Source organism: Schistocerca cancellata, chromosome 5 (assembly GCF_023864275.1).
Source record: "Schistocerca cancellata isolate TAMUIC-IGC-003103 chromosome 5, iqSchCanc2.1, whole genome shotgun sequence".
NCBI classification, from domain to species: Eukaryota; Metazoa; Arthropoda; class Insecta; order Orthoptera; family Acrididae; genus Schistocerca; species Schistocerca cancellata.
The window spans coordinates 104,120,117-104,144,534 of NC_064630.1; the positions used below are offsets into that span (position 1 = coordinate 104,120,117).

General features: G+C 38.2%; 1 protein-coding gene across 2 annotated transcripts in view; it reads left to right on the top strand.

Moving 5' to 3' along the window:
- Positions 1-24,418, top strand: part of LOC126187600 (ribosomal protein S6 kinase delta-1) — a 191,245-nt gene that overhangs the window by 31,737 nt on the left and 135,090 nt on the right. For both annotated transcript variants that reach the window (XM_049928787.1, XM_049928788.1), the window contains exons 4-5: positions 4,856-4,995; positions 8,342-8,495. In XM_049928787.1, the coding sequence (XP_049784744.1) occupies positions 4,856-4,995; positions 8,342-8,495 (294 nt within the window). The remainder of the gene's footprint in view (positions 1-4,855; positions 4,996-8,341; positions 8,496-24,418) is intronic.

Genomic DNA, 24,418 nt, shown 5'->3' on the forward strand with positions numbered 1-24,418 from the left:
GGGAATTTGTCACATCTTCTAAGTGTTCTGCCAACAAAGTGCAGTCTTTATTTCGCCTTCTTGACAGTATTATCTGTGGTCTTTCCAATTTAAGTTGCTCATAATTGTAATTCTTAGTTATTTAGTTGAATTGATAGCCCTTAGATTTGTGCGATTTATTGTAACCCAAAATTTATCAGATTTCTTTTAGTACCCATGTGGATGACCTCGCCTTTTTTCTTTGTTTAGTGCAAATTGCCACTTTTCGCACCACACAGAAATTCTCTCTAGATAATTTTGTAATTGGAATTGATTGATGATTTTACTACACGGTAAATTACAGCATCATCTGCAAACAATCTAAGAAGGCTGCTCAGATTATCACCTAGATCATTTATATAAGTCAGGAACAGCAGGGGTCCTATGAGACTACCTTGCAGAATGCCAGATATCACTTCTGTTGTACTCGATGATTTATAGTCTATCACTACGAACTGTGACCTCTCTGAGAGGAAATCACGAATCCAGTCACACAACTGAAATGATACTCCATATGCACCCAATTTGATTAATAGTTGCTTGTGAGGAATGATATCAAAAGCCCTCTGGAAGTCTAGGAATATGGAATCGATCTGAGATTCATTGTCGACAGCACTCATTACTTCATGGGAATAAACAACTAGCTGTGTTGCAGAACAACGATATTTTCTGAATCTGTGTTGGTTTTGTATCGATAAGTCATTTTCTTCAAAGTGACTTATCATGTTAGAGTACAGTATATGCTCCAAAATCCTACTGCAAATTGAGGCCAGTATATGGGTTTGTAATTCAATGGGCTACTCCTGTTTCCTTTCTTGAATACTGGTGTGACCTGTGGTACTTTCCAGTCTTTAGGAATAGACCTTTCGTCAAGTGAGCATTTGTATATGATTACTAAGAAAGGCGCTATTGTATCTGCATACTCTGAAAGGAACCTGCTTGGTATACCATCTGGACCAGAAGACTTGTCTTTCTAAAGTGATTTGTTTCGCAACACCTAAAATATCTACTTTTATGTCACTCATGCTAACAGCTGTTCTGGTTTGGAATTCTGGAATATTTACTACATCATCTTTCGTGAAGGAATTACGGAAAACTGTATTTAGTAACTCCACTTTAGTGGCACCATCTTCGGTAACATTTCATCGCTATCGTGCAGTGACGGTATTGACTGTTTTTTGCTACTGGTGTACTTTACATATGATGAGAATCTCTTTGGATTTTCTACCATATTTTGAGACAATATTCATTGTGGAAACTATTAAAAGCATCTCGCATTTACATCCACACTAAACTTCGAGCTTCCATGAAACTTAGCCGGTCTTGGGGATTTTGTGTTCTTCTGAGTTGCACTACTTGAACTCTCCCAAGAAGGAAAAATGCAAATTACTTAATAAGCACTACAGAAGTGCACTTCGGCAGACAATTGTATGTTCTTGATAAACCAGGGAAGGACTGACTTGTTTAACTTCTCGTCTTATGGATGGAAAATATGTCTGTCTGATGTATTCATTCACAGTAAAAAACTAAACCGCAGATAGAACCAGTATTGAACCAAGGAGTCAGTGATCAGCAACTTAACTCAGTTAATTGCCCCCCCCCCCCTCACCCATGTTTGTAAATTTCTAGAGCGAAATATTTTTCATTTGTTTTTTGACATTGAAGTTTTGCAATATTTCTCTCTTTCTCCCTCAAGGTAATGCACCACAGAGTCACTGTGATTGTAGGTGTGCCTGTGAGTGCAGGTTAGGAGCCTTTTGAAAAGTGACTTTATCCAAATTTAATTTCCATAAAGGGACTGAATGTCTTTTTGGGACAAGTGGTATTCATTTCTCCATCAGATGATCTTGGGTTAGGTTTCCTGTGGTCTTCACTTTTATCAAAATTTTCTCAGAGAAAATTTCCTCTAACACATCTTTCAGTCCCACTCATTGCACTGCACTCTATCTTAGCTTGTACCCATGCTCAACATATCTTGGCTCCTGTACTTGGCCATTTCAAGTTAGTATTGTAAAAAGGCTATTGCTGTCATTACATCTACATCTACTTCTACTGTTCGCAAGCTACCTCATGGTGTGTGGTGGAGTGTACTTTGTGTATCAGTGCCATTTCCCCCTTTCCCTGTTCCATTCGTGAAAGTTTTCTGTTAGATCTCTGGTTCTAATCTCTCTCATTTTATCTTCTGGGTCTTTTCACAACAAATATTTAAAAGGAAACAATATATTGGTTGAACTCTTGTAGGAATGTACATGCTCAGAATTTTAACAAGAAATCTCAGTGTGACGCAGAACACTTCTCTTGTAGCATCTGGCATTGGAGTTGGTTGAGCAACTCTGACACTTTTATGCTTACTAAATGAGCTTGTATTGAAACATGCTACCCTTCAATGGATCTTCTCTATTTCTTCTATGAGTCCTATGTTGGTTGGATCACAGGCTGATTAGTTCTATGTATGTATTGGTTGGGCGAGGGTTTCATAAGCTACTTCCTTTGAGGATTCTTCCAGTGAATCTCAGCCTGGCATCTGTCTTCCATGCACTTAGTTTTATATGGTTGTTCCACTTCATGTCGCTCAATACGCACACTACTAGATGTTTTGTGGATGTGTCAGCTTCTAGTGATTTTTCTGCAATTGTGTAATAATAGAATAATGGGTCTTTTTGTCTATTTATGCACAATATATCACATTTGTTTATGTTGAGGGTTGTCTGCAAATCCCTGCACCAAATGTCAATCCTCTGCAGGTCTTCCTGGATTTCAGTTCAATTTTCTAGCTTCGCATCTAATCTGTATGCAACATCATCTCATTTATATACATATTGGTTAAAGCAATGTCCTGTGACTCTCCCTTGGGAGGCACATGAAGTGACTTTTACATCTGAAGATTTCTCTCGATTAAGAATGATATGATGTATTCTATTTGCTAGAAACTCTTCACTCCAGTTACTCAGGTCTGATATTATGTATGCTCTTATTTTGTTGATTAGATGATAGTGCAGGACTGTATTGAATGCCTCCCAGAAATCAAGGAGGATAATATCATCCATAGCACCATTATCTGCCCCTTCTGGGTCTTGTGGATGAACAAACGGAGCGAGTTGGGTTTCACTTGATATACAGGGTTTTCTTATGTTCAACCCTTGTCAAAAATGGGACTGACCTGTGCTTGTTTCCAGTCAGTAGGGACACTTCACTCCAATGGCAACCTGTGGTACACTGCTGCTTGAAGAGAAAATAACTGATTAATTTAGATCACATATTGTCAAGTACACTCACCCTTCCCTTCATGAAAATTCTTCTTTTGTAACATGCCTTCATCGTTCGTGTGATGCATGCGTTCACAGATCATAATATTGTTCCGTGTATGAAATGTACTAGCAATGCAGTTTGTCAGAGCCATCAGGAGGAAATTACAGTTTCCAAGTGTAGCTATATTACGAGGATCACTCCAAAAGAAATGCACACAAATTTTTTAAGAAATCCATCTTTTATTCTACATATTTTAAAGTTTTACAGTGTGTAGATACATCCTTTAGAAACAATATTTTCATTTCTCCACATAATTTCCATCCCTCTCAACTGCCTTACACCATCTTGGAACCAGCGACTGTATACCCACACAGTAAAATTCTGGACCAACCTGCTGGAGCCACTGTTTGGCAGCATGCACAAGGGAGTCATCATCTTCAAACAGTGTTCCACAAAGAGAGTCTTTCAGTTTCCCAAAGAGATGATGGTCATGTGGAGCCAGGTCAGGACAGTAAGGCAGGTGTTTCAGTGTTGTCCAACTGAGTTTTGTGATTGCTTCCATGGTTTTTTGACTGACATGTGGCCGTGCATTGTCCTGCTTTTGCCGATGTGGTCGAACACGACTCGGTTGAGCTTGAAGTTTCTTCAGTGTCTTCACATATGCATCAGAATTTATGGTGGTTCCACTTGGCATGATGTCCACAAGCAAGAGTCCTTCGGAATTGTAAAACATCATAGCCATAACTTTTCCAGCAGAAGGTGTGATTTTGAATTTTTTTTTTCTTGGGTGGATTTGCATGATGCCACTCAATTGATTGCCTCTTCATCTCTGGCGAAAAGTTATGGAGCCATGTTTCATCGCCTGTCACAATTCTTCCAAGAAATTCATCTCCACCATTCTCGTACTGTTTCAAAAGTTCAATGTATACCATTTTTCTTGTTTCTTTGTGAGCCACTGTCAACATCCTGGGAACCCACCTGGCACAAACCTTTTTTAATGCCAACACTTTCAGTATTCTGCAAACACTTCCTTCCCCTATCCCAACATAGTGTGACAATTTGTTCACTGTGATGCATCTGTCAGCATTTACCAATTCGTTAACTCTCTCCACATTGTGTGGAGTGTGTGCAGTACGAGGCCTGCCGCTGCAAGGACAATCCTCAATATTGCTGTGCCTGCTTTCATCACGTAACCTGCTGTACTGCAATTGGCAGCAGCATCTCCATACACCTTTTTCAACCTCTTGTGGATGTTTCCCACTGTCTCATTTTCACAGCACAGGAATTCTGTGACAGCATGTTGCTTCTGACGAACGTCAAGAGTAGCAACCATCTTGAAGACATGCTGTGATGGTGCCATTCACGGGAACAGGTTGAACTAAATTTGAAAACAAGCAGGAAGGATGTATCTACACACTGTAAAACTTTCACTCATGCAGAATGAAAACTGTATTCTTACAAAAATTGTGTGCATTTCTTTTGAGTGACCCTCGTACATGTGTTTTGTGAACAATAGTTTGGGTTCCTTCAGGTCCACTGAGATATTATTATTCATGTTGAATTAACATTATCTTCTGTTCTTTTTCAGTCTGGGTACACAGTCACAGAAAATATAGTGGAGGAAGCTCCTATTGTTCTAGTTACAGGAAGTGATGAAATAACAAATAATACTCCATCATTGTTGGACTCATTGGGCAGCAGAATGCCACAGGAAAGTGTTGTACCAAGGTTAGTTCATGATGACTGATTAGCATATGAATACTATTTTATATTTCCTGTGTTTTACTTGTATAGAAAAAGAGATCATCAGCAAAAATTCCCGAGTGAAGTAAGGTGATATAAATTTGCAAAGATTATTGTAAGATCTTGTTCTATAGACCTAGGAGAAGGGGGGGGGGGTCTTTCTCTGGAGCTGGAGACAGGGAGAAACAAAAGTAAATAACAGTGGGCTGGACAAAATTCATGACTACAGAATTTTTTAAGGTTTAAGCTCTCTTGACACAAGATATTTGTATATTGAGCTTATACTTTATTGAGTGAAAGCTGCACCTTTCTTTAACTGCTGTTTGCTTAAAATTACTGAAAAGGTATATTATTGATGATAGTACAGTTAAGTGTTTTTGCTGTAATTGCATGTAAAATTGAAACTGAGTGTAGACCTTTTTCTGGTTGCAATAGGTGTGTCGTATTGTACATACTACTGAATGATTTTATGTTGTGATATCTATATTTTGCAATTGGGGTATTGAAATTATTTCCTTGGGTCCTTTAATAAGTGTGCTATGTGGATTTGTTTTGCTAGGAGTTGGATTTGTTGAGCACCATTTTGTATTTTGCATAGGACAAATACATGGGGATATAAATGGATGTTTTTTGTTTATTTACACCATGGAATAAAAAGATTCAGTTAGAACTGTTGGAAACCTCTCTCTCTCTCTCTCTCTCTCTCTCTCTCTGTCTCTCTCTCTCTCTCTCTCCCTCCCTCCCTCCCTCCCTCCCTCCCTCCCTCCCTCCCTCTCTACTGTCAAGGTAAATGTGGAGTCGGGGGAGGAAGGCCAGACAGCAAGGAGTATATGTGTGTATGAGAAGGAGCGGGAGAGTGGGGCAAAGGGCAGATATGAGCCTCAGAAAAAATGTGGATCAGTGCTATGGAGGCTTAGCTCTAGCAGCAGACTTTTTTTCACATCCAAAAAAATAATTCTGACTCAGTAGTTCATTCCACTGAGAACAGTTTCATGATCAGGATCAAGGATAGCAGTGTCTATGTGACAGACAGTAAACAGCAGCTTTGACACCTCTGATTAAAAATCTAGCCCTTATAATCTGATTCCTCAAGTCTACATCTACATCTACATCCATACTCCGCAAGCCACCTGACGGTGTGTAGCGGAGGGTACCTTGAGTACCTCTATCGGTTCTCCCTTCTATTCCAGTCTCGTATTGTTCGTGGAAAGAAGGATTGTCGGTATGCCTCTGTGTGGGCTCTAATCTCTCTGATTTTATCCTCATGGTCTCTTCGTGAGATGTACGTAGGAGGGAGCAATATACTGCTTGACTCCTCGGTGAAGGTATGTTCTCGAAACTTCACCAAAAGCCCGTACCGAGCTACTGAGCGTCTCTCCTGCAGAGTCTTCCACTGGAGTTTATCTATCATCTCCTTAACGCTTTCGCGATTACTACATGATCCTGTAACGAAGCGCGCTGCTCTCCGTTGGATCCTCTCTATCTCTTCTATCAACCCTATTTGGTACGGATCCCACACTGCTGAGCAGTATTCAAGCAGTGGGCGAACAAGCGTACTGTATCCTACTTCCTTTGTTTTCGGATTGCATTTCCTTAGGATTCTTCCAATGAATCTCAGTCTGGCATCTGCTTTACCGACGATCAACTTTATATGATCATTCCATTTTAAATCACTCCTAATGCGTACTCCCAGATAATTTATGGAATTAACTGCTTCCAGTTGCTGACCTGCTATATTGTAGCTAAATGATAAGGGATCTTTCTTTCTATGTATTCGCAGCACCTTACACTACATTGAGATTCAATTGCTATTCACTGCACCATGTGTCAATTTGCTGCAGATCCTCCTGCATTTCAGTACAATTTTCCATTGTTACAACCTCTCGATATACCACAGCATCATCCGCAAAAAGCCTCAGTGAACTTCCGATGTCATCCACAAGGTCATTTATGTATGTTGTGAATAGCAACGGTCCTACGACACTCCCCTGCGGCACACCTGAAAGCACTCTTACTTCGGAAGACTTCTCTCCATTGAGAATGACATGCTGCGTTCTGTTATCTAGGAACTCTTCAATCCAATCACACAATTGGTCTGATAGTCCATATGCTCTTACTTTGTTCATTAAATGACTGTGGGGAACTGTATCGAACGCCTTGCGGAAGTCAAGAAACACGGCATCTACCTGTGAACCCGTGTCTATGGCCCTCTGAGTCTCGTGGATGAATAGCGCGAGCTGGGTTTCACACGACCGTCTTTTTCGAAACCCATGCTGATTCCTACAGAGTAGATTTCTAGTCTCCAGAAAAGTCATTATACTCGAACATAATACGTGTTCCAAAATTCTACAACTGATGGACGTTAGAGATATAGGTCTATATGATCTACAACAATTCACTAACAAACACCCAAAAAGATTAAGTTGATAAGTCCAAGGTATAAAGATCAAGAATGACAGTACTTCCGCATCTACACTTTGCAAGCCACCTTACAATGGCGGGCGGAGGGTACTTTGTGTACCACTATCACTTTACCTATACAACAGCCTCATTCACAAAAAAGGCTCATAGAACTTTCAACATTATTCACTAGATCATTGTACATATTGTGCAAAGTAATAGTCCTATAGTGCTTCCCTGGGCATGCCTGAAGGTACATTTATGTCTCTCCATTCAGAATGACAGGCTGTGATCTTTTTGTTAGAAACTCTACGATCAAGTCACACAGCTGATCTGATATTCTATATGCTCTTCTTTTTTTTTTTTTTTTTTTTTTTTTTTTTTTTTTTTTTTTTTCTTCATTAGATGCTACTGCGGAACTGTGTTGAACACCCTCCAGAATTCTAGGAACACATCATCAGCCTGGATGCCAGTATCAGTTGTATTTTTGGTCTCGTGGACATGATGGGTTTTACATGATCATTGCTTTCAGAACCCATGCTGATTCTTAATTGAGAAGATTTATGGGAGCATAAAACATGTTCCAAAATTCTACAACAACTCGTTATTATAGTTTTGTGCGTATATCCGTAGATGCTTCAATGGGAATGACCTTGGCTGTTCTCTAATCCTTAGGAATGCTTTGCTCTCTCAGTGACATACAGTACATTGTACTTCCCATGATGTATGGTCCAGATGATTTTTCAACTTAATCCTTTAAAACTTCTGTTTCCTAAAATTTCCTCCCCTCATTTTGGGTGTCAAATGATAAATCACACATTCTCTACTCAGCAGTTTAGATACTTCAATGTTTCCTTAGTTGGTAATTTGTATTCTGTATTTGCTGGAGAGTCAGTGAAAATCCCATTGATCAACCTATTCATTGTTTCAGGACTGATGCAGAGGGTCCTTATCTGAAACTAGAAGGTACTTGGAAATTTCCGCAAGTCCCTGATTCAATATCATGGAGTTCACATAGTTCAGATGAAAGGACTACTTTTACAGATACTGATTCTGCTATCAGTGGTGTTAGTACTCCTTTACAGGTAAGAAAATTTGGAATGTAGGAAAATACTCTCTCATTAGTTCCTTATCTCTGTTGCCACGAGTGTGTTCAAAGTGTTTAGTGTATTTGTCCTAATACCTGAATACAATAAAAGAATGTTGTCCATTAATTTTGCAGCTTGGTACAAATTCTATAGATTTGGTAAATAACAGAAGCATTACTGTTTAAGTATGGTAAGGAAAGTTGTGGCCAAAATTAAATAACTTAGGATTAAAGGAGGCCACTCACTGAATAGGATAAGTATTGAGCCATTGATAGGCATACAAAAAAGAATGAGAACTTGGCAGCCTTTAGACAAATCATGTAAGGTACTGTTGGTGGTTGGCAGGGTTGATACGGCCAGAGGTATGGATGGAGACATGAGAGAGGTGGAGGTCAATGACCAGGTAGCCTGTCCAGCAGAGTGGATGGCCACCACCAAACTATGATCAAGAACAGAGCTGACCTCTCAGTAGTGGAACAAACCACTGAGCACAGCATGCCAGAGTTACGCGGCTGCTTTACAATCTACAATCCATGCTATCTGGATTTGCTCTGATCCCTCCCACCAACTTTTGGGAACTATGTAGATGGGGGTTCTTCCAGATGTCCTTCTTACCAGTAATCATCCTACCCTCAGTCTTCGCTAAGCCACTGTACCCATGTCATCTACCCAACAATCTCCCCCTCCCAATCAACATTTTCATGTCATCATCATTGTATGCCACACAACTCACCAGCTCCAGTGCCCAAGTGTCGCATTCCTATTCAGCACACTGTCGTCCTCCCTCACAGTTGCCAGCTACCCCTTTTCAACTGCTCCTTCCAATTCCCACCTCTTTCTCCCTGTACCCACTCCACCCGACACAACCCCTCAGTGCACTGCACTTCCCGAACTGCAATCCTGGCAGTCTGTGTTCAGCTGACACAGTGTAGTGTTCTTGTAATCCGTGCTTTGTGATCTGCGATAGGCATGACTGTTGAAAATTAATTTATGTTTCTTTGCAACCAATTCTTGCAGTGTTGCTGATCAGAGAGAAGATACACATAAATTAAATCAAAGTTTTACGGGTCTATTTGTAGCTGCTACATAGTATGATGTGGAAGTAGTGTGACCATTTGACAGCTGCACTGGAGGCGACAATTCCAGTTTGTTCTGTAGCATTATTGTTTTTAAATTTCAGCATAGTCCTGACTACACCGCAGTTCAGTGATCAAAGCCTAAATTCCCATATGGGCATTATTAATATGCTTATTACTGAATAGGAGATCTTGGTCATTTTGAGTAAAAGTTTTTTTCCATCTTTTGTGAAATGAGAGGCTTGAAACTATTATGGAATGGTGATGTTTCATGTTGTCTGTGATTTTAATGATGTGCTGTGGAAGCAAGCACTGTGTAAGCATCAACTTGTATGTTGTTGACTTCCAAATCTCTGATGAACCTAAATTGCTAAAATTTTAAGAACAAGTAAATTCTTTTTCTCAGGCAATTTCCATCTGGTCATTTTTTTAAATATATTTGTTGCAGCTGAACTACATCTCAGAGATGGTCATTTTGTGATTGAAAGTATTATCCATGCACTATTTGTCAACATCTTAGTAGAATTTGGAATGCTTTAGGCTGCTGAAGATTCATCTGCACATGCTGCTTATCATGGGCCATCTCTGCTATGCTGCAAAAGTTATCTGCATAAGGACACCATTACAGTGTGGCTAATGGCTGTATAGTACTTTGTAGAGCTGGCCATGATGTCTCCTTTGTTGATGCTGCTGAGTGTGCGTTGTCCATGTGGCTTCTCAATGTCTAGGCGATGATTCCTTTGCTGCTCTGGGTCCAAGGAAAGGTGCAGGTTTTTAATTATCACTGGACTAACAAAATCATGACACAATATTCCATGCTTTATTTAAAACAAAAACACATTTATTGCCAGAACTTAAAAATGACTACACTTGACTGCAGCCAAAACTCAAGTGGCCGAAAACCCGTTGGTGACCAAAGATCACTGTCACAGCTACAAATAACATACAATTTCAGTATTGATTATTGATCGTAACACCTATCCTAATATCATATTAAGCAAATGCTTTTTTACAGAACTTTATTTAGTGTCGAATATAACAAAATGAGGTCTATTTTTCAGTTCCAATTACAATAGCCCCCCAAGTATTTTGTATGTATGAACATGTGAACAAAATTCTGACGCCAGAATAATGGAACTGCCAAGAATATGATTTTAAATAAATTAAAATTTTTCATAGGGCTGCTTTCCTTCAATTTTTCTAACTTTTCACCAATAGCAATTGGCATTACATTAGGTTTAACACTGAAATTGTGTTACACGAAGTAAAGGAGGACAAACAATCGTTAATTTTAAGGTAAATGAAATACAAAAGAAGATTTACAATTTGCACTTAGATGAGTCCATAATGTCATAGCACTTCACATTAAACCATTGAAAAGTTGTAACTTTTTACTATTGGTTTGTTTTACTTTCTTTTGTTGACCACTTCCCTCGCTAGTCACAGTAATGTCCCACATTGTCCATCTGCACTTAGCTGACCCCCCCCCCCCCCCCCCCCTCCATAGGTTTGATTTCGGCTTGTACTGCAGCAAGTCCGTTTCCACAGCTTAGCTGTTTGTATTGCTTCATTGATTATAATGCCATGTTATCTAAAAATCAAATACAGAGATCACATTTTGGTTACATAATGTTTATATGTAAGTACATGGTTAGGATACTTATTTATCCGTTTGGTAATGTTTCTCTAGTGGGAGAAGTTTACAGGCACTGTCTGAGTGATACTACGCAGGTATGGACTGGTCCAAAAGGATCCTTTAACTAACAATATATTGAATAAACTTGCAATACAAATGCATTAACATATTGGGTGTAAAATGTCTTATCACAAACTACAACACTTACACCAAGGATAACCAAAAAATTGTTTTCAAAAGTAAAGCTACAGTCAGTCAATCTGTTACAAGGGTTCATATACACAGTAAAAGTGCAAGGGTAGAATCATGGTTGTTTCAACATTTTAGGATGATATGTATATATCAAAATAAAGAAAATATTACTGCCTATGCTTTGTAGAGGTTGAGAAAGAAATATACAGTAATTCATGTTGTTTACTTAAAATGATTCTCCCCTTGTTTAGTTGGACATTGCAACAACTTAGGTGTGTAGTAATTAGGACTTTGCCTTTAAGACAAAAAAAAAAATAGAAAAAGTTTATTGTTACGAGACAGATTTAGCGCTGATTAGTGTTTCACATTTTAAATGATGTCCCAACGAGTGTGGTGTGAGAAGGTTACACAAGCTAAAAATACACATATTTTCAAATATCATTCAAATTGCATAGACATGTAGAAATATCAAGAACTAACACGATAAGCATATTACACAAAGGAAATTCATTGCAAACACTTCATACAGCAAATACATTTTAAACAAATAATAAACATTTTCAAGGATACAAAACTGTGTCAAAATTAGTCAATGTTTATATGCAACGTTTCATAATTTCCAGTGAAAAACTTTTGTTAAGTCACCTTTTAACTTTCTCAGAATAGTCGTACCCCTTTTGTTTATACAGTTTCAATGAAACAATATTTCTTAGCCCGAGAACTTTCCTGGATTTAGAATACACCAACCAGTATGCATGAGGGTGTGGATTCTCCACAATCTCGAATGGACCCATGTAGATATTAAACAATTTCTTAATTTCAGAAGTTAACATTTTTGATTTCTCATGTGATTTTACTGAAACATAATCTCCAACTTTAAACTTGGTCGCGTTCATCTTGCTATCATGTTGTATTTTTCTAATTTTCCCCCATTTCATCATGGTTTCTTTGACTATGGCTTCACATTCACGCGTAGTCATCATTGTGCATGGTAGAAATTATACGAGTTCAGTGATGATGTTGTCTGGTTTTAGATGAAACATAATTTCATAAGGTGAAAATCCTGTGAAATGTGCTGCAAACTGTTCATAACGTCTTCAAAGTCTCTTACATGGTCATACAATGTAGGATGTTTATGACTGCAATATGTACGACATAAATGACCAATCTTGCACATATACCTCTTAGCTGGATTTGACGACGGATTATATACAGATATTTGAACATGTTTGATTAATGATTTATCAACAAAGGCTTTCCAAACTTATGACAAAAACTGTGAGCTGTTATCCGACAAGAACACTTTTGCTTTCCCGACATTTAACTTTTTTTCATTATCTCTTTACCTATGGCTTTTCTGACAGGGTACAATTTGATTAGTTTATAAAATACATTCACCGTGACAAAAATATAGCAATGGCCACTCCTACTCCTTGGAAGAGGCCCATAGAGATCAACAGCGACTAAGTCTAGAGATTGTGCAGGAGTAATGTTTTGCATTTCACCTTGACATTTTCTGTTACTTTCTTTGACTTGTTGGCGCTTATCACAAGTTGACAATTATTTTCTAACTTTCTTGGCCATATTGAAGAAGTAGATATTTTCTTGTAATTTCTGCATACATTTCTGAATGCCACAATGACCATAGCTCTCATGTGTATACCTAATTAACGTCTCCGCTTCATCTTCAGGCCAAGTCTTCATCAGCTCTCCTAAATAGAGTTCCCTTACACACCTTATAGTACTTGTCTAATTTTTCATAGTACTTTTTCCCTAAACAGCTCTTTATTAATTTCCAATTTGTATCATGGTTCTGGCTGCTCCTGATTTTATCACAGAGTGATCAAACAACTTTTTCATCAGTGACCCCTTTAATATACCTCATTTAAAACTGTTTTCTTAATTCTGATCAAAAATTTCTGTTTCCCCTCCTAGTGGTAGCCTTGATAGAGCATCTGCAACTATGTTGTCAGTGCCTTTAATATACTTAATTTCAAAGTTGAATTGTAAATACAACGCCCACCTTGTAAGCCTATCATGATAGAGCTTGCATTCCTGTAAATAACTTAAGGCTTTATGATCAGAGTTGCCCAACGTTTAGACCACTAGCTTCTGAAATCTTAGTTTTACAAGTGTTTTGAAATCTACTTCACTTAAGTCTAGCTGTGTTATGTCTTTGTCATCATCATATGTTTTCTCCTGTACGAGATTTATAGTATTAAATCTGTAGTTACACAAAACTGTATTTGATCTGACAAACTTGGTGGAGATACACCCCCCATTAATTGTTGTTATGATAAGTTTTTGTCCTCCCCAGTCAAATCTTGCATCTACACTCCTAATCCACGACATCCCACGAATACAGTCCTCGCTGAGTCCTGGTATAATTAGGCATCCATGTGTAAATGTGACTCCCTCAATTGTAAAAGATAACAAAGTTTGACTTTTAACAGTTTTACTATGTTTTCCTGTAGCACCTGTTATTTTCACCCCAGTGACTGGCATTTCAGTGTAACCTTTCTTGCACTTCAGCTTTTTGCTTAGTATTTCAGATATTCCTGACACTTGACTCCCTGTGTCTATAAGGCACTTGACTTCCCAGGTACCAACTTATACTCTAATGAATGAACTACATATGCCATCACCTTTTTCAGACTGAACATATTCATACAACAAACCATTTTCAGTTTCACTAAAACAATGATATCCTGAATTACAATTACCTATATTACTGTCACCTTTATTACCTACGGTCATTACATTAACGTACACATCTTTAACACTGTCACTTGCATTGATAATTTCATTAATCCGAACATTTTCATCAGTGTATAATTGTTCATTACTAAGGTATTTATCCTTCAGTTGTTCAACAATAATATGTTTAGAATTTTGTTACCAATCAGGATATAAAATTTGAGACGTATTAAGAATCATTTTTCTAAAACTACTATCGTTTCTAATTGCATCACTATTTAGCCACATATTATAAAGAAATCAATTCACCTTTGTTCATTGCAAATGGTAGCCTACTTGCACAGTCAGTTTTACTGTTCAGAGAATCTTTATCATCTACACATGTTCCTTCATAAGATGTTGGATTACAGAACCTATTGGTCGTGACACTGACATTAACACGACTTAAGTTGTCAACAACACCCTTGGGTATATCTACAACATGCATATCAGTTTCTCCCACAACCCCTAATGCTTTCATTTCCTCTTTCAAACAAACAAAATATTTCTCACTGTCATCATGTACCATTTCATTTTCCCAAATACTACAATCGTCAACCTCTGTCTCCTGAAAACTTACAATGTTGCTTTCACACCCAAGTTTATTTAATTCTTTGCTCATTAAATCAGTGTCAACAATTTGCTCACCTGGTTCCCTCATCAGTCCTTAAATTCCTAAATAATGTAAATCGTTAACCTGCTGGTCTCTGACAAACTACAAGTTTCTGCCTATTCATAAAATTCAACTAAGTCAATTACTTCCTCTGGCTCTTTATTACAACCAATGTATTGATTCTGAACAGATACTGTGTTTACAGAGTAGTACACATTCTACTCATTACCTCAGATGTATCTTTTGGTACAGCGTAGTCACTGTTATTGGTCCATCTATTATCTATGCTTTTCGCCCCTACCATGTGGACCGACAATGGAGCGCATGCTAGTTTTTTACGTCATGACTTCCAATAGCATTTTGACTCCTTGTGTCACTATGTTCATGCCAATTTTTATTTTCAAACTCCCTGTTATTACTTCTGTTCCAATAGTTCCCAGATTGTCCTCTTGAATGGAAATTATTGTTTTCCCTTGAATAGAAATTATTATTATTGTGACTCTTTTGTTCCCTATGATGAAAATTATGGTTGTTAGACCTACTGTTTTCCCTTCTGTTAAAATTAACATTTCCCCAACTATGATCCCCATCTCTCTGTGTGTGATTGAAATAGTTTTTTGGTTTCCCCACATTGTCTATAATTCTGGCTAGTTTGTCCACGTAGTTTAGAAATTGTTCAGTGTTGTCATCTTGTCCATAAACTAGGTCCCATTGCACATCAGTTGGCAACCTTCTCTTTAAAGCATCAATCTGTGTGAGCTCATCAAAGGGTTTACCCAAATGTACAAGTTTCTTCAATTCATTTTTACAAAACTGTTTCATAGTCCCTATAATTTGGCCCATTGATAAACTTGCTCTTTATCCTGGCTTGTTCAGTTTCAGACCAGAACCGTTTTAAGAACTCTATTTCAAATTCTGCATAAGACATGTCCTTAGAAAAATTTTGATTGGCCCATGACAAAGATTCTCCCTCCAAAAATTTTTTCACAAACTTAATTTTCGAACTTTCACTCATATTAGGCAAAAAGTTGTCCCTACAACTCTGCAGAACGTTGACAGATTGCAAACTACACTCATTAGAAAAGTTTTTAACTGGGATATTGGATAATAAAGTACATGTGTTCATAGAAAAATTTTTGTTTGCCATCGTAGAGAAGATCCAACAGAGAGCAGCACACTTCATTATCGGATTATTTAATAATCACGAAAGCGTTACGGAGGTGATAGATAAACTCCAGTGGAAGACTCTGCAAGAGAGACGCTTAGTAGTTTGGTACGGGCTTTTGTTGAATTTTCAAGAACGTACTTTCACCAAGGAGTCAAGCAGTATATTGCTTCCTCCTACGTATATCTCGCAAAGAGACCATGAGGATAAAATCAGAGAGATTAGAGCCCACACAGAGGCATACTGACAATCTTTCTTTCCATGAACAATACGAGACTGGAATAGAAGGGAAAACCGATAGAGGTACTCAAGGTACCCCTGCCACACACCGTCAGGTGGCTTGCAGAGTATGGATGTAGATGTAGATGTAGATGTAGATCATTGATAAGTATTTCAAACTTATGATTTAACTCTGATATGTACTTTTTAGTTCACTAATGTTTGACTTTGTTTCAACCTCATGGAGTTTTACAGTGTTATTGACTGTTTCCACTTTATCATTGACAACAGTTAGTATTGAATCTACTCTACTTTCAAGATCTTACAGCCATAGATTTTTCCATTTACACAAACTGTATATATTTGCCTGTTAACATTAACAAAACACTTTGCATTTTTCTCTCTGTCTGTGACCAGTTCATTTTTTACGGATTGAATTTTGTTACTCAGACTAGATTTTACTTCTGCACTTTAGATTCTGCCACCAAAATCTTTGTTTCTACCGTGCTTGTTTCTTGTCTATCTCAGATATGTCACTGCGAAGTTTATTGCCCCAAAGTAAGACACTGTCAATTTTTTTGTTCATCACTCCCTCGAGATGTGATACTTTCTGACTTACGGCCCGAAACTGTTCACGACCGTCTGATTCATGTTTTGTAACTGTTCCTCATTAGCTTGTAAGCATGCTGCAACTGTTTGATTTAAAGCTGACGATTGTTCCATCATTTGTAACATTGATTTTATGTCCGACATCTCCCTTTGTGATGAATTAAGACTTTGATCCGCTTCTTTGAATGACTCGTCTTCTGTTTTTATTGGCATGTGTATGTCCCCAGAGACTAACAAATTTTCACACTACTGCTTGGATTCAGCACCACTTCCCTCTTTTAAAATGGTAATTTTTGTGAGATTTCACAAACAAAATAATAAAAGGAATAAAAAGCACTACAAAAATGTAATTATCTTTTCAGTGGGTCTTCACTCATGTGGTCAGCCCACTTTACCATTTTGTTTCGTCACCCTTGACTTCTACGTATTGCACTTCTTTGCACCATGTGGTTATTAGACACAAGAAAATCGTACTTTTTTCTTAGGCTCCTGCAAAATAGATTTTGTCAATCCGTGTACATATAAATGTCTTAATCCCGGATGAGCCCCCAGTTATCATGGGCCGTCTCTACTACACTGCAAAAGTTATCTCCATAAGGACACTGTTACAGTGTGGCTAATGGCTGTATAGTACTTTGTAGAGCTGGCCTTGATATCTTCTTTTTTGATGCTGCTGAGTGTGCATTGTCCATGTGGCTTCTCAATGTCTAGGCGATGATTCCTTTGCTGCTCTGGGTCCAAGAAAAGGTGCGGGTTTTTAATTATCACTGGACTAACAAAATTATGATGCAGTATTCCACGATTTGTTTAAAACAAAAACACATTTATTGCCAGAACTTGAAAACGACTACACTTGGCCGCGGCCAAAACTCAAGTGGCTGAAAACTGAGCAAAGATAACTGTCACAGCTGCAAAGAACATACAATTTCAGTATTGATTATTGATCATAACACCTATCCTAATATCATATTAAGCAAATGCTTTTTAACAGAACTTTAATTAGTGTATAATATAACAAAATGAGGTCTATTTTTCAGTTCCATTACATGCTGACCTTAATAATCAAACAGTGCTGTAGTAGAGCAGCTTTACTGGATGTTATTTTGTCTCGCTACACGGTTTGGAGATTTTTTTATGTTGAAGTGAAGTTCGCTGATATGTTGGTAACCCATTATTAGTAATATTGCACACTGAAGTGACAAGTCATGAGATAGCAATATGCACATATACAGATGGCAGTAGTATCACTTGCAAAAGGTATAGAAGGGCAGTAGCTGGAGGAGGCAGTAGTATCATGTACACACGATATAAAAGAGCATTGCATTGATGCAGCTGTCATTTGTACTCAGTTGTTTCATGTGAAAAGGTTTCCAACATGGTTATAGCTGTGCAATAGGAATTAACAGACTTTAAGCTTGAAATGTTAGTTGGATTTAGATGCATGGGAAATTTGATTTCAGAAATCAATAGGGATTTCAATATTTCAAGATTCACAGTATCAAGAGTATGCTGAGAATACCAGATTTCACATTACCTCTCACCACAGCAACGCAGCAGCCGATTGCCTTCAATTAAAGACTGAGAGCAGCATAGAGTTGTCACTGCTGACAGACAAGCAACACTGCATCAGATAACCACAGAAATCAGTGTGGGACTTACGATAAACATATCCATTGGGACAGTGAGGTAAAATTTGACATTAATGGGCTATGGCAGCAGGTAACCGACATGAATTTCTTTGCTAACAATATGAAATTGTCTGCAGTGCCTCTCCTGGGCTCATGTGACCATATCGGTTGGACACTATACAACTGGAAAACTGGCCTGGTCAGATGAGTACTGATTTCAGTTCGTAGGAGCTGACAATAGCGTTCAAGTGTGGCGCAGACCCCATGAAGCCATGGACCCAAGTCGTCAACAAGGCACTGTGCAAGCTGGAGGTGGCTCCATGTTGGTGTGGGCTTTGTTTACATGGAATGGACTGCGTCCTCAGGCCCAATTGAACTGATTGTTGTCCGGAAGTGGTTGTATTCAGCTACCTGGAGACCATTTGCGGCCATTCATGGACTTCATTTTTCCGGATGACAGTGCACCATTTCACTGCACCACAGTTGTCCGCAATTGATTTGAAGGACATTCTACACAATCCGAGTGAATGATTTGGCCAACCAGATTGCCTGACATGAATCTCAATGAACGTTTATGGGACATAATCGAGAGGTCAGTTCGTGCACAAAATCCTGCAACAGCAACACTTTCGAAATTATGGAAGGCAATAGAGGCAGCATGACACAATATTGCTGCATGAGACTTCAGTGGCTTGTTGAGTATATGTCACGTTGAGTTGCTGCACTATGCCAGGCAAAAGGCAGTCCATTGTATTTATAATTTTGAGATTGTCTTTGTCATGCAACTGAATGAAAGCAATTTATAAATATTGTAATTAAAAGTACTTGTTGGAATATAAATGTGGAGTAGAGTCAACAAACTACAATATATTTAGATTTTATTCACAGCTGTAGAATATTTCAATAAAGATAAAAAAATCAGTCATCAGCTGTACAAGAAAACCTTTATTTGCTTCACTTTACCTGTGTCAACAGTTTAAATTGTTACCTTCAGAAATGAGATTGGCTCAAATCATTAGCAAGGCAATGTCAAAATGAGAATCAGACGCTGGTGTCCCTTGCTACAGAATCAGTAAAACGAAATGACATCATTGTCACTTTGGGCTAATATAACGATGAAAATAGTCAATTATTGTAACTACTCTTTTCTTCACTGTAACCACTCTTTGCTTCACTCTATTTTTTACCACCCCCTCCCACCTCTGTTATGTACAATGCACCTATCTTCTCACTGTTATTAATTCGTGCACAGTGTTTTAGTAGTAAACTCTGTCTTGCACATTACCCTGTCTTCCACCGTTAAGCGCTCAGGTTTTCAAATCTTGTCCAACGCAGTTCCCAACAATCAGTCTTTCCTTCTCATCCCGTATGGTTAGTCTCCCCTGACCTGCGGTTCTGGGTGGCTTTTCCAGAATCTACCCCTTTTCCTAGACCTCTCCAGTCCTTTTCCTTCACCATTCTTCCTTCCCCTTCAACCTTTACACCTGAAGAAGGAGCCCCTGGCTCCAAAAGCTTCCCAATGACAGCAGTCTTTTATGTGTGTGTTCTGCTGCTGTTTGGTGAGTAAATTTTTTTATCTATCCAGTCAGTGTCAGTTTGTGTTATTGACTTTGTAGTGAAGGACACCACTGTCTAATTCTTATTTTGATGTTGGCTTGCTAATGATTTGAGCATATTTCACTTCTGAAAATGACAATTGAAACTGTCAAAATCGGTATAGTGAACTAAATAAAGGTTTCTCAAGCCCTTTTGTGACTACATTGTCCCTACAATTACTGGCATAGTGTAGACATGCAGGAGTGTGTGTATTGATACAGAATACATTGTCAGCCAGCAATACATCTCATTCTTCTCTGTGGAGAAGGGAACAGTTTAAGGCCCACTTGACACAAGTAGTCACTTGGGGCTCCAAGCTGAGACAGCTATCAGATGTGCACCTGTGCAGAACTTGTATCGAGTCAAAGAAATAATGAGAGAATTAGCATAGGGGTGCAGGTACAGGATTCCTGAATCATCATTTCGGCAAGATCCACGTGTATGTGGTTTTTGTCGCTTCATCTGACCTGTTATGAAGTTTCAAGTGTAGATCTATTTTTTGTTTATTACTGATGTACTTGTGCATTGTAGTGTTGGGTTTGTGATGTTATGGATGCAGGGAAGGGAGAGGGCAAAACCTGGTGCTGGAACATAGTCTAAGCCTCTCAAATAGCACCATATAGGCTGCCAAGCTTCAAGTCACCATCCAGCAGTTGGATCACCATCAACTGTGTCACATGCCCTCAATTCATGAGAGGTTTGAATTTAATCCAGAACATTGGCAGGAAGACTGGTGATCACCCCCCCCCCCCCCCCTGCCCCCCTCCCTCCCCTCCTCCCTTGCTGGCCAAATCCTGGCAGTGATAATTTTCTACCACCAGGATTCGAACCAGCTTACCTCTAAGTCAAGTGTCATGGCACAAGGGTGTTTTAGTGACATCAGCTGCAGGAACAGGTCAGAAATTGTTTATAGGTTGTATTATTGTTAATAGTAAAATTTGACATCATTGTATAGGTAATATAAGCAAAAATGTTTCAGTGAACGTAGGCACACGAGTAAGCTGTTGGTGAGGTAGCTGCAAATTTATGGTTATGAGCATCAATGACTTCACTAACAAATATTGTCGAGGTTAGGATATTAGTATTTTAATGTTAACTTTTGTTGATTTTTAAGTCCCCACCCTAAAAATAGGGGTAAAATTGCACCTAAAGCCTGTCTTAATAAGAAATACAACACTACTACAGCATCTGTTACATATTACAATTTGCTGTACACTTGTATATGCTAAAGGTGGTGTTGCACATACGAGCTGTGACAATAAAGTAATGAGACTGATTTTCTTAGCAAGATGTGGAACCCTGCAGGCTTGGGTAGGCACAATATCTTTGACCTTGGTGTATAAGCTGCTTCTAGTCCAAGCGGCACATCGATGCAACTGCTCAGTAATGAGTTGTGATGTAGTAAGTTAACCCATGTTTGTGTCTCTCGTCACTGAAATGGAAGTGCATAATATTGCGCAATGGTATGCCATTTCTTTTTGCATTAAATTGGGTGAAAACATGACGACAACTTACAGTAAGCTTCAGAAGGCTTTTGGAGAGGAGATTATGTCAAGAGCTCAAGTTTTTCGTTGGCATAAAATGTTTAGTGAAGGCAGAATGAATGTTGAAGATGAAGGCTGCAGTGGATGCCCATCAACCTCACGGACGGATGTCAACTTGGCCAGGGTTTGTGAACTCGTACGATCTGATCGAAGATTATCCATGAAAATGATTGCAGAAGAACTGAACATCAATCGAGAAACGGTTCATCTAATAATAACTGGAGATCTTGGAATGAGAAAGATTTGTGCAAGAATGGTCCACAAAAATCTTGCACCACAACAGCGAGAAATACAGAAAAATGTGGCAGCCGATCTGTTAGAGCAAACTGGAAATCAATCCCGAATTGTTGAGCTCTGTTATCACTGGTGATGAAAGTTGTTTTTTTTTCAGCATGATCCAGAGACAAAATGCCGAAGTTCGCAAAGGTGCTCAAAGGGATCATCCAGACCAAAAAAAGCTCGCATGTCAAAGTCAAAAGTGAAATGCGTGCTTGTGTGCTCCTTTGATTCCATGGGAATTGTTCATAAACAGTGGGTGCCTCCTGGACAAACAGTTAACCAACGTTACTACAAAGAAATTGTAGAAAGACTTCGTAAAAGAGTTCTTCGTGTCCGTGCCAACATGGCTGATAATTGGATTCTGCATCACGATAATGCGCCATCCCATACTGCTCTGTCAGTACAGCAATTTTTAACCTCAAAACAAATTTCAGTACTACCACAGCCACCTTATTCAGCAGATATTGTTCCGTGCGACTTTTTTCTATTTCCAAAGTGTCAAAATGTCAGCGAAGGGACACCATTTTCAAACAACACGAGATGTCCAAAAAGCTGTGATGAGGGTCTCGGAGGATATTACAGAAGATGGGTTCCAGAAATGTTACCATCAATGGCAGAAGCGCTGGAAAAAGTGTGTGCAATCAGAAGGCAACTACTCTGAAGGAGACAACACTAAACTTGACTAAAATGGTAAGCAACTTTTTTTCTTTTCTTTTTTTTTTTTTTTTCCCCACATCAGTCTCATTACTTTGTTTTCGCACCTCGTACTGTCCTTATATTTGGATACAACACTGCACTCCTCTCTACAATGATTTACAAATTCTTTCAAGTACCTCTGGTCCATGTAATAAATTTTAGAAATACTGTACAATTCACTGTTTTAATCATGAAATTGTATTTATTTTTGGAGTTCTTACTAAGAGTTCAAGGAAAAGCAACTAACGTCTGATACGGCATCAAATGATGTTGCTCTTCTGGAAAAATATTCTCGAACTGGCCCTATCACTGAAGCTTGTTTATTTTATTTTTTTTTTAGTTTTTCTGTGGCATTGCCATAAAATGAACCACTCCCCACTCTATTCCCTCACTACCAATATACACAGCATAAAAGGAGGACCTAGTTGTGAGGCAACCCATCGTATTTTCCAACTCAAATGCTGTAGGAATGGTTACCAGTATAATGTCAGGATGAATGGACAGAGAGTGAGCTTACTGTTAGTATTGTCATGAAGGATTTTGTGAACCACAGCTGCCATGACTTCAGATTCTGCTTCTCTAATTAGGCAGGTTTTTGTTTTTCATCTGAACATTTGTATCTATAACTCTGCAAGTGCCAACTTGTTCTACAGCTCTCTTGATTTGCGCCTTCACTTTCTCTAATCCCTTTAGTTGTCTTTTACTTCCTTTCCCTTTTTATCATTCCATGCCCACATTTTCTTTTTCTGTATCCCTCTAATATTTTGTGATTTCCCTTGCTGCCTTTTCTTTCCTTTGTTTCTGTCAGCCATATTTGTCTAAGAAAAGTTTCTGTTTCCACTTTCTCCAGTCCATTCTGCAACTTCAGATCCCTCAGATTATCAAACGTTGGTGGCATTTCATTACTGTTTTCTTCCTCCTCCTTTTCTACTATGCTTTTTCCTTCATCATCCATTGTGAATGACTTCTATACGTCATGCTAGATCTGTTTTTTTCTGTCCTCCTGCTATTACTTGTCTTTACTTGGCAAATGAACTTCTGATTAAAAGTATGGTAATGTTTATACTTTGTTCATATGTTTGTTTGGTGTCAAGTGGTGAGTGGGAGTTTTCTTATGCCTTTGACATAGTTTCGTTTCATTTTTGAAACTTTATTTCTATAGGTACAGATAACAATATGACTTAAGTCTACCACCAAGCCAAAATGAGAATTGTTTGTGCAAACCATCAAGGTTTTTTTTAACTGCATTGTTATTAATTTCACTTGGTCTTTTACACCATCAAAATAAAATTAAAAAAAAAACGACAGTGAAATTAGATCTACCAGTTATTTTAGTTCATACTTGGAGTAGAAAATTTTACATTTAGGCACCTGTAATGGGTACCAAAGATAAAATATGTTTTAACAAGTGTGTGTTTTTAAGAATTGGTAAGAAATAAGATGACAGTCACTAGGAGGAGAACTGGGACATAATATTAATTTGTTATTGAGATGCCATATTTGCCAAAGAGAAAAAAATACCATCTGCAAAGCTGTATTGTGCATTAGACTAGATTAATCAGAAAGTAACTACCTTTTTATCCTGGTTTGTAAGGAATTGCCAATTCTTTGTGTGGAATGCTGTTTAAATACATATCATAAATTTAAAAAATGTTTGTAATAAAATGTTTAATTTTACATTTAAAGAAACATTATGTGTGTGAGCTTTTATACAAAGTTGTATGCTAGATTAATCTGGGTGTGGAAATAAAATTCTGTTCCCTGTATCTTACTTTATTAAAATGCTGCTTACTGACACAAAATTTTGTAAAATGTTGGAGAGCTCAGCATTCATTGCTTTCTCTGTTTTCCAAATTTCTGTGTGATAAATAATGTATTAATCAAATTGAGTAAGGCTGTATAGTCTATGCTGAAAATATTCTAACAAAAGC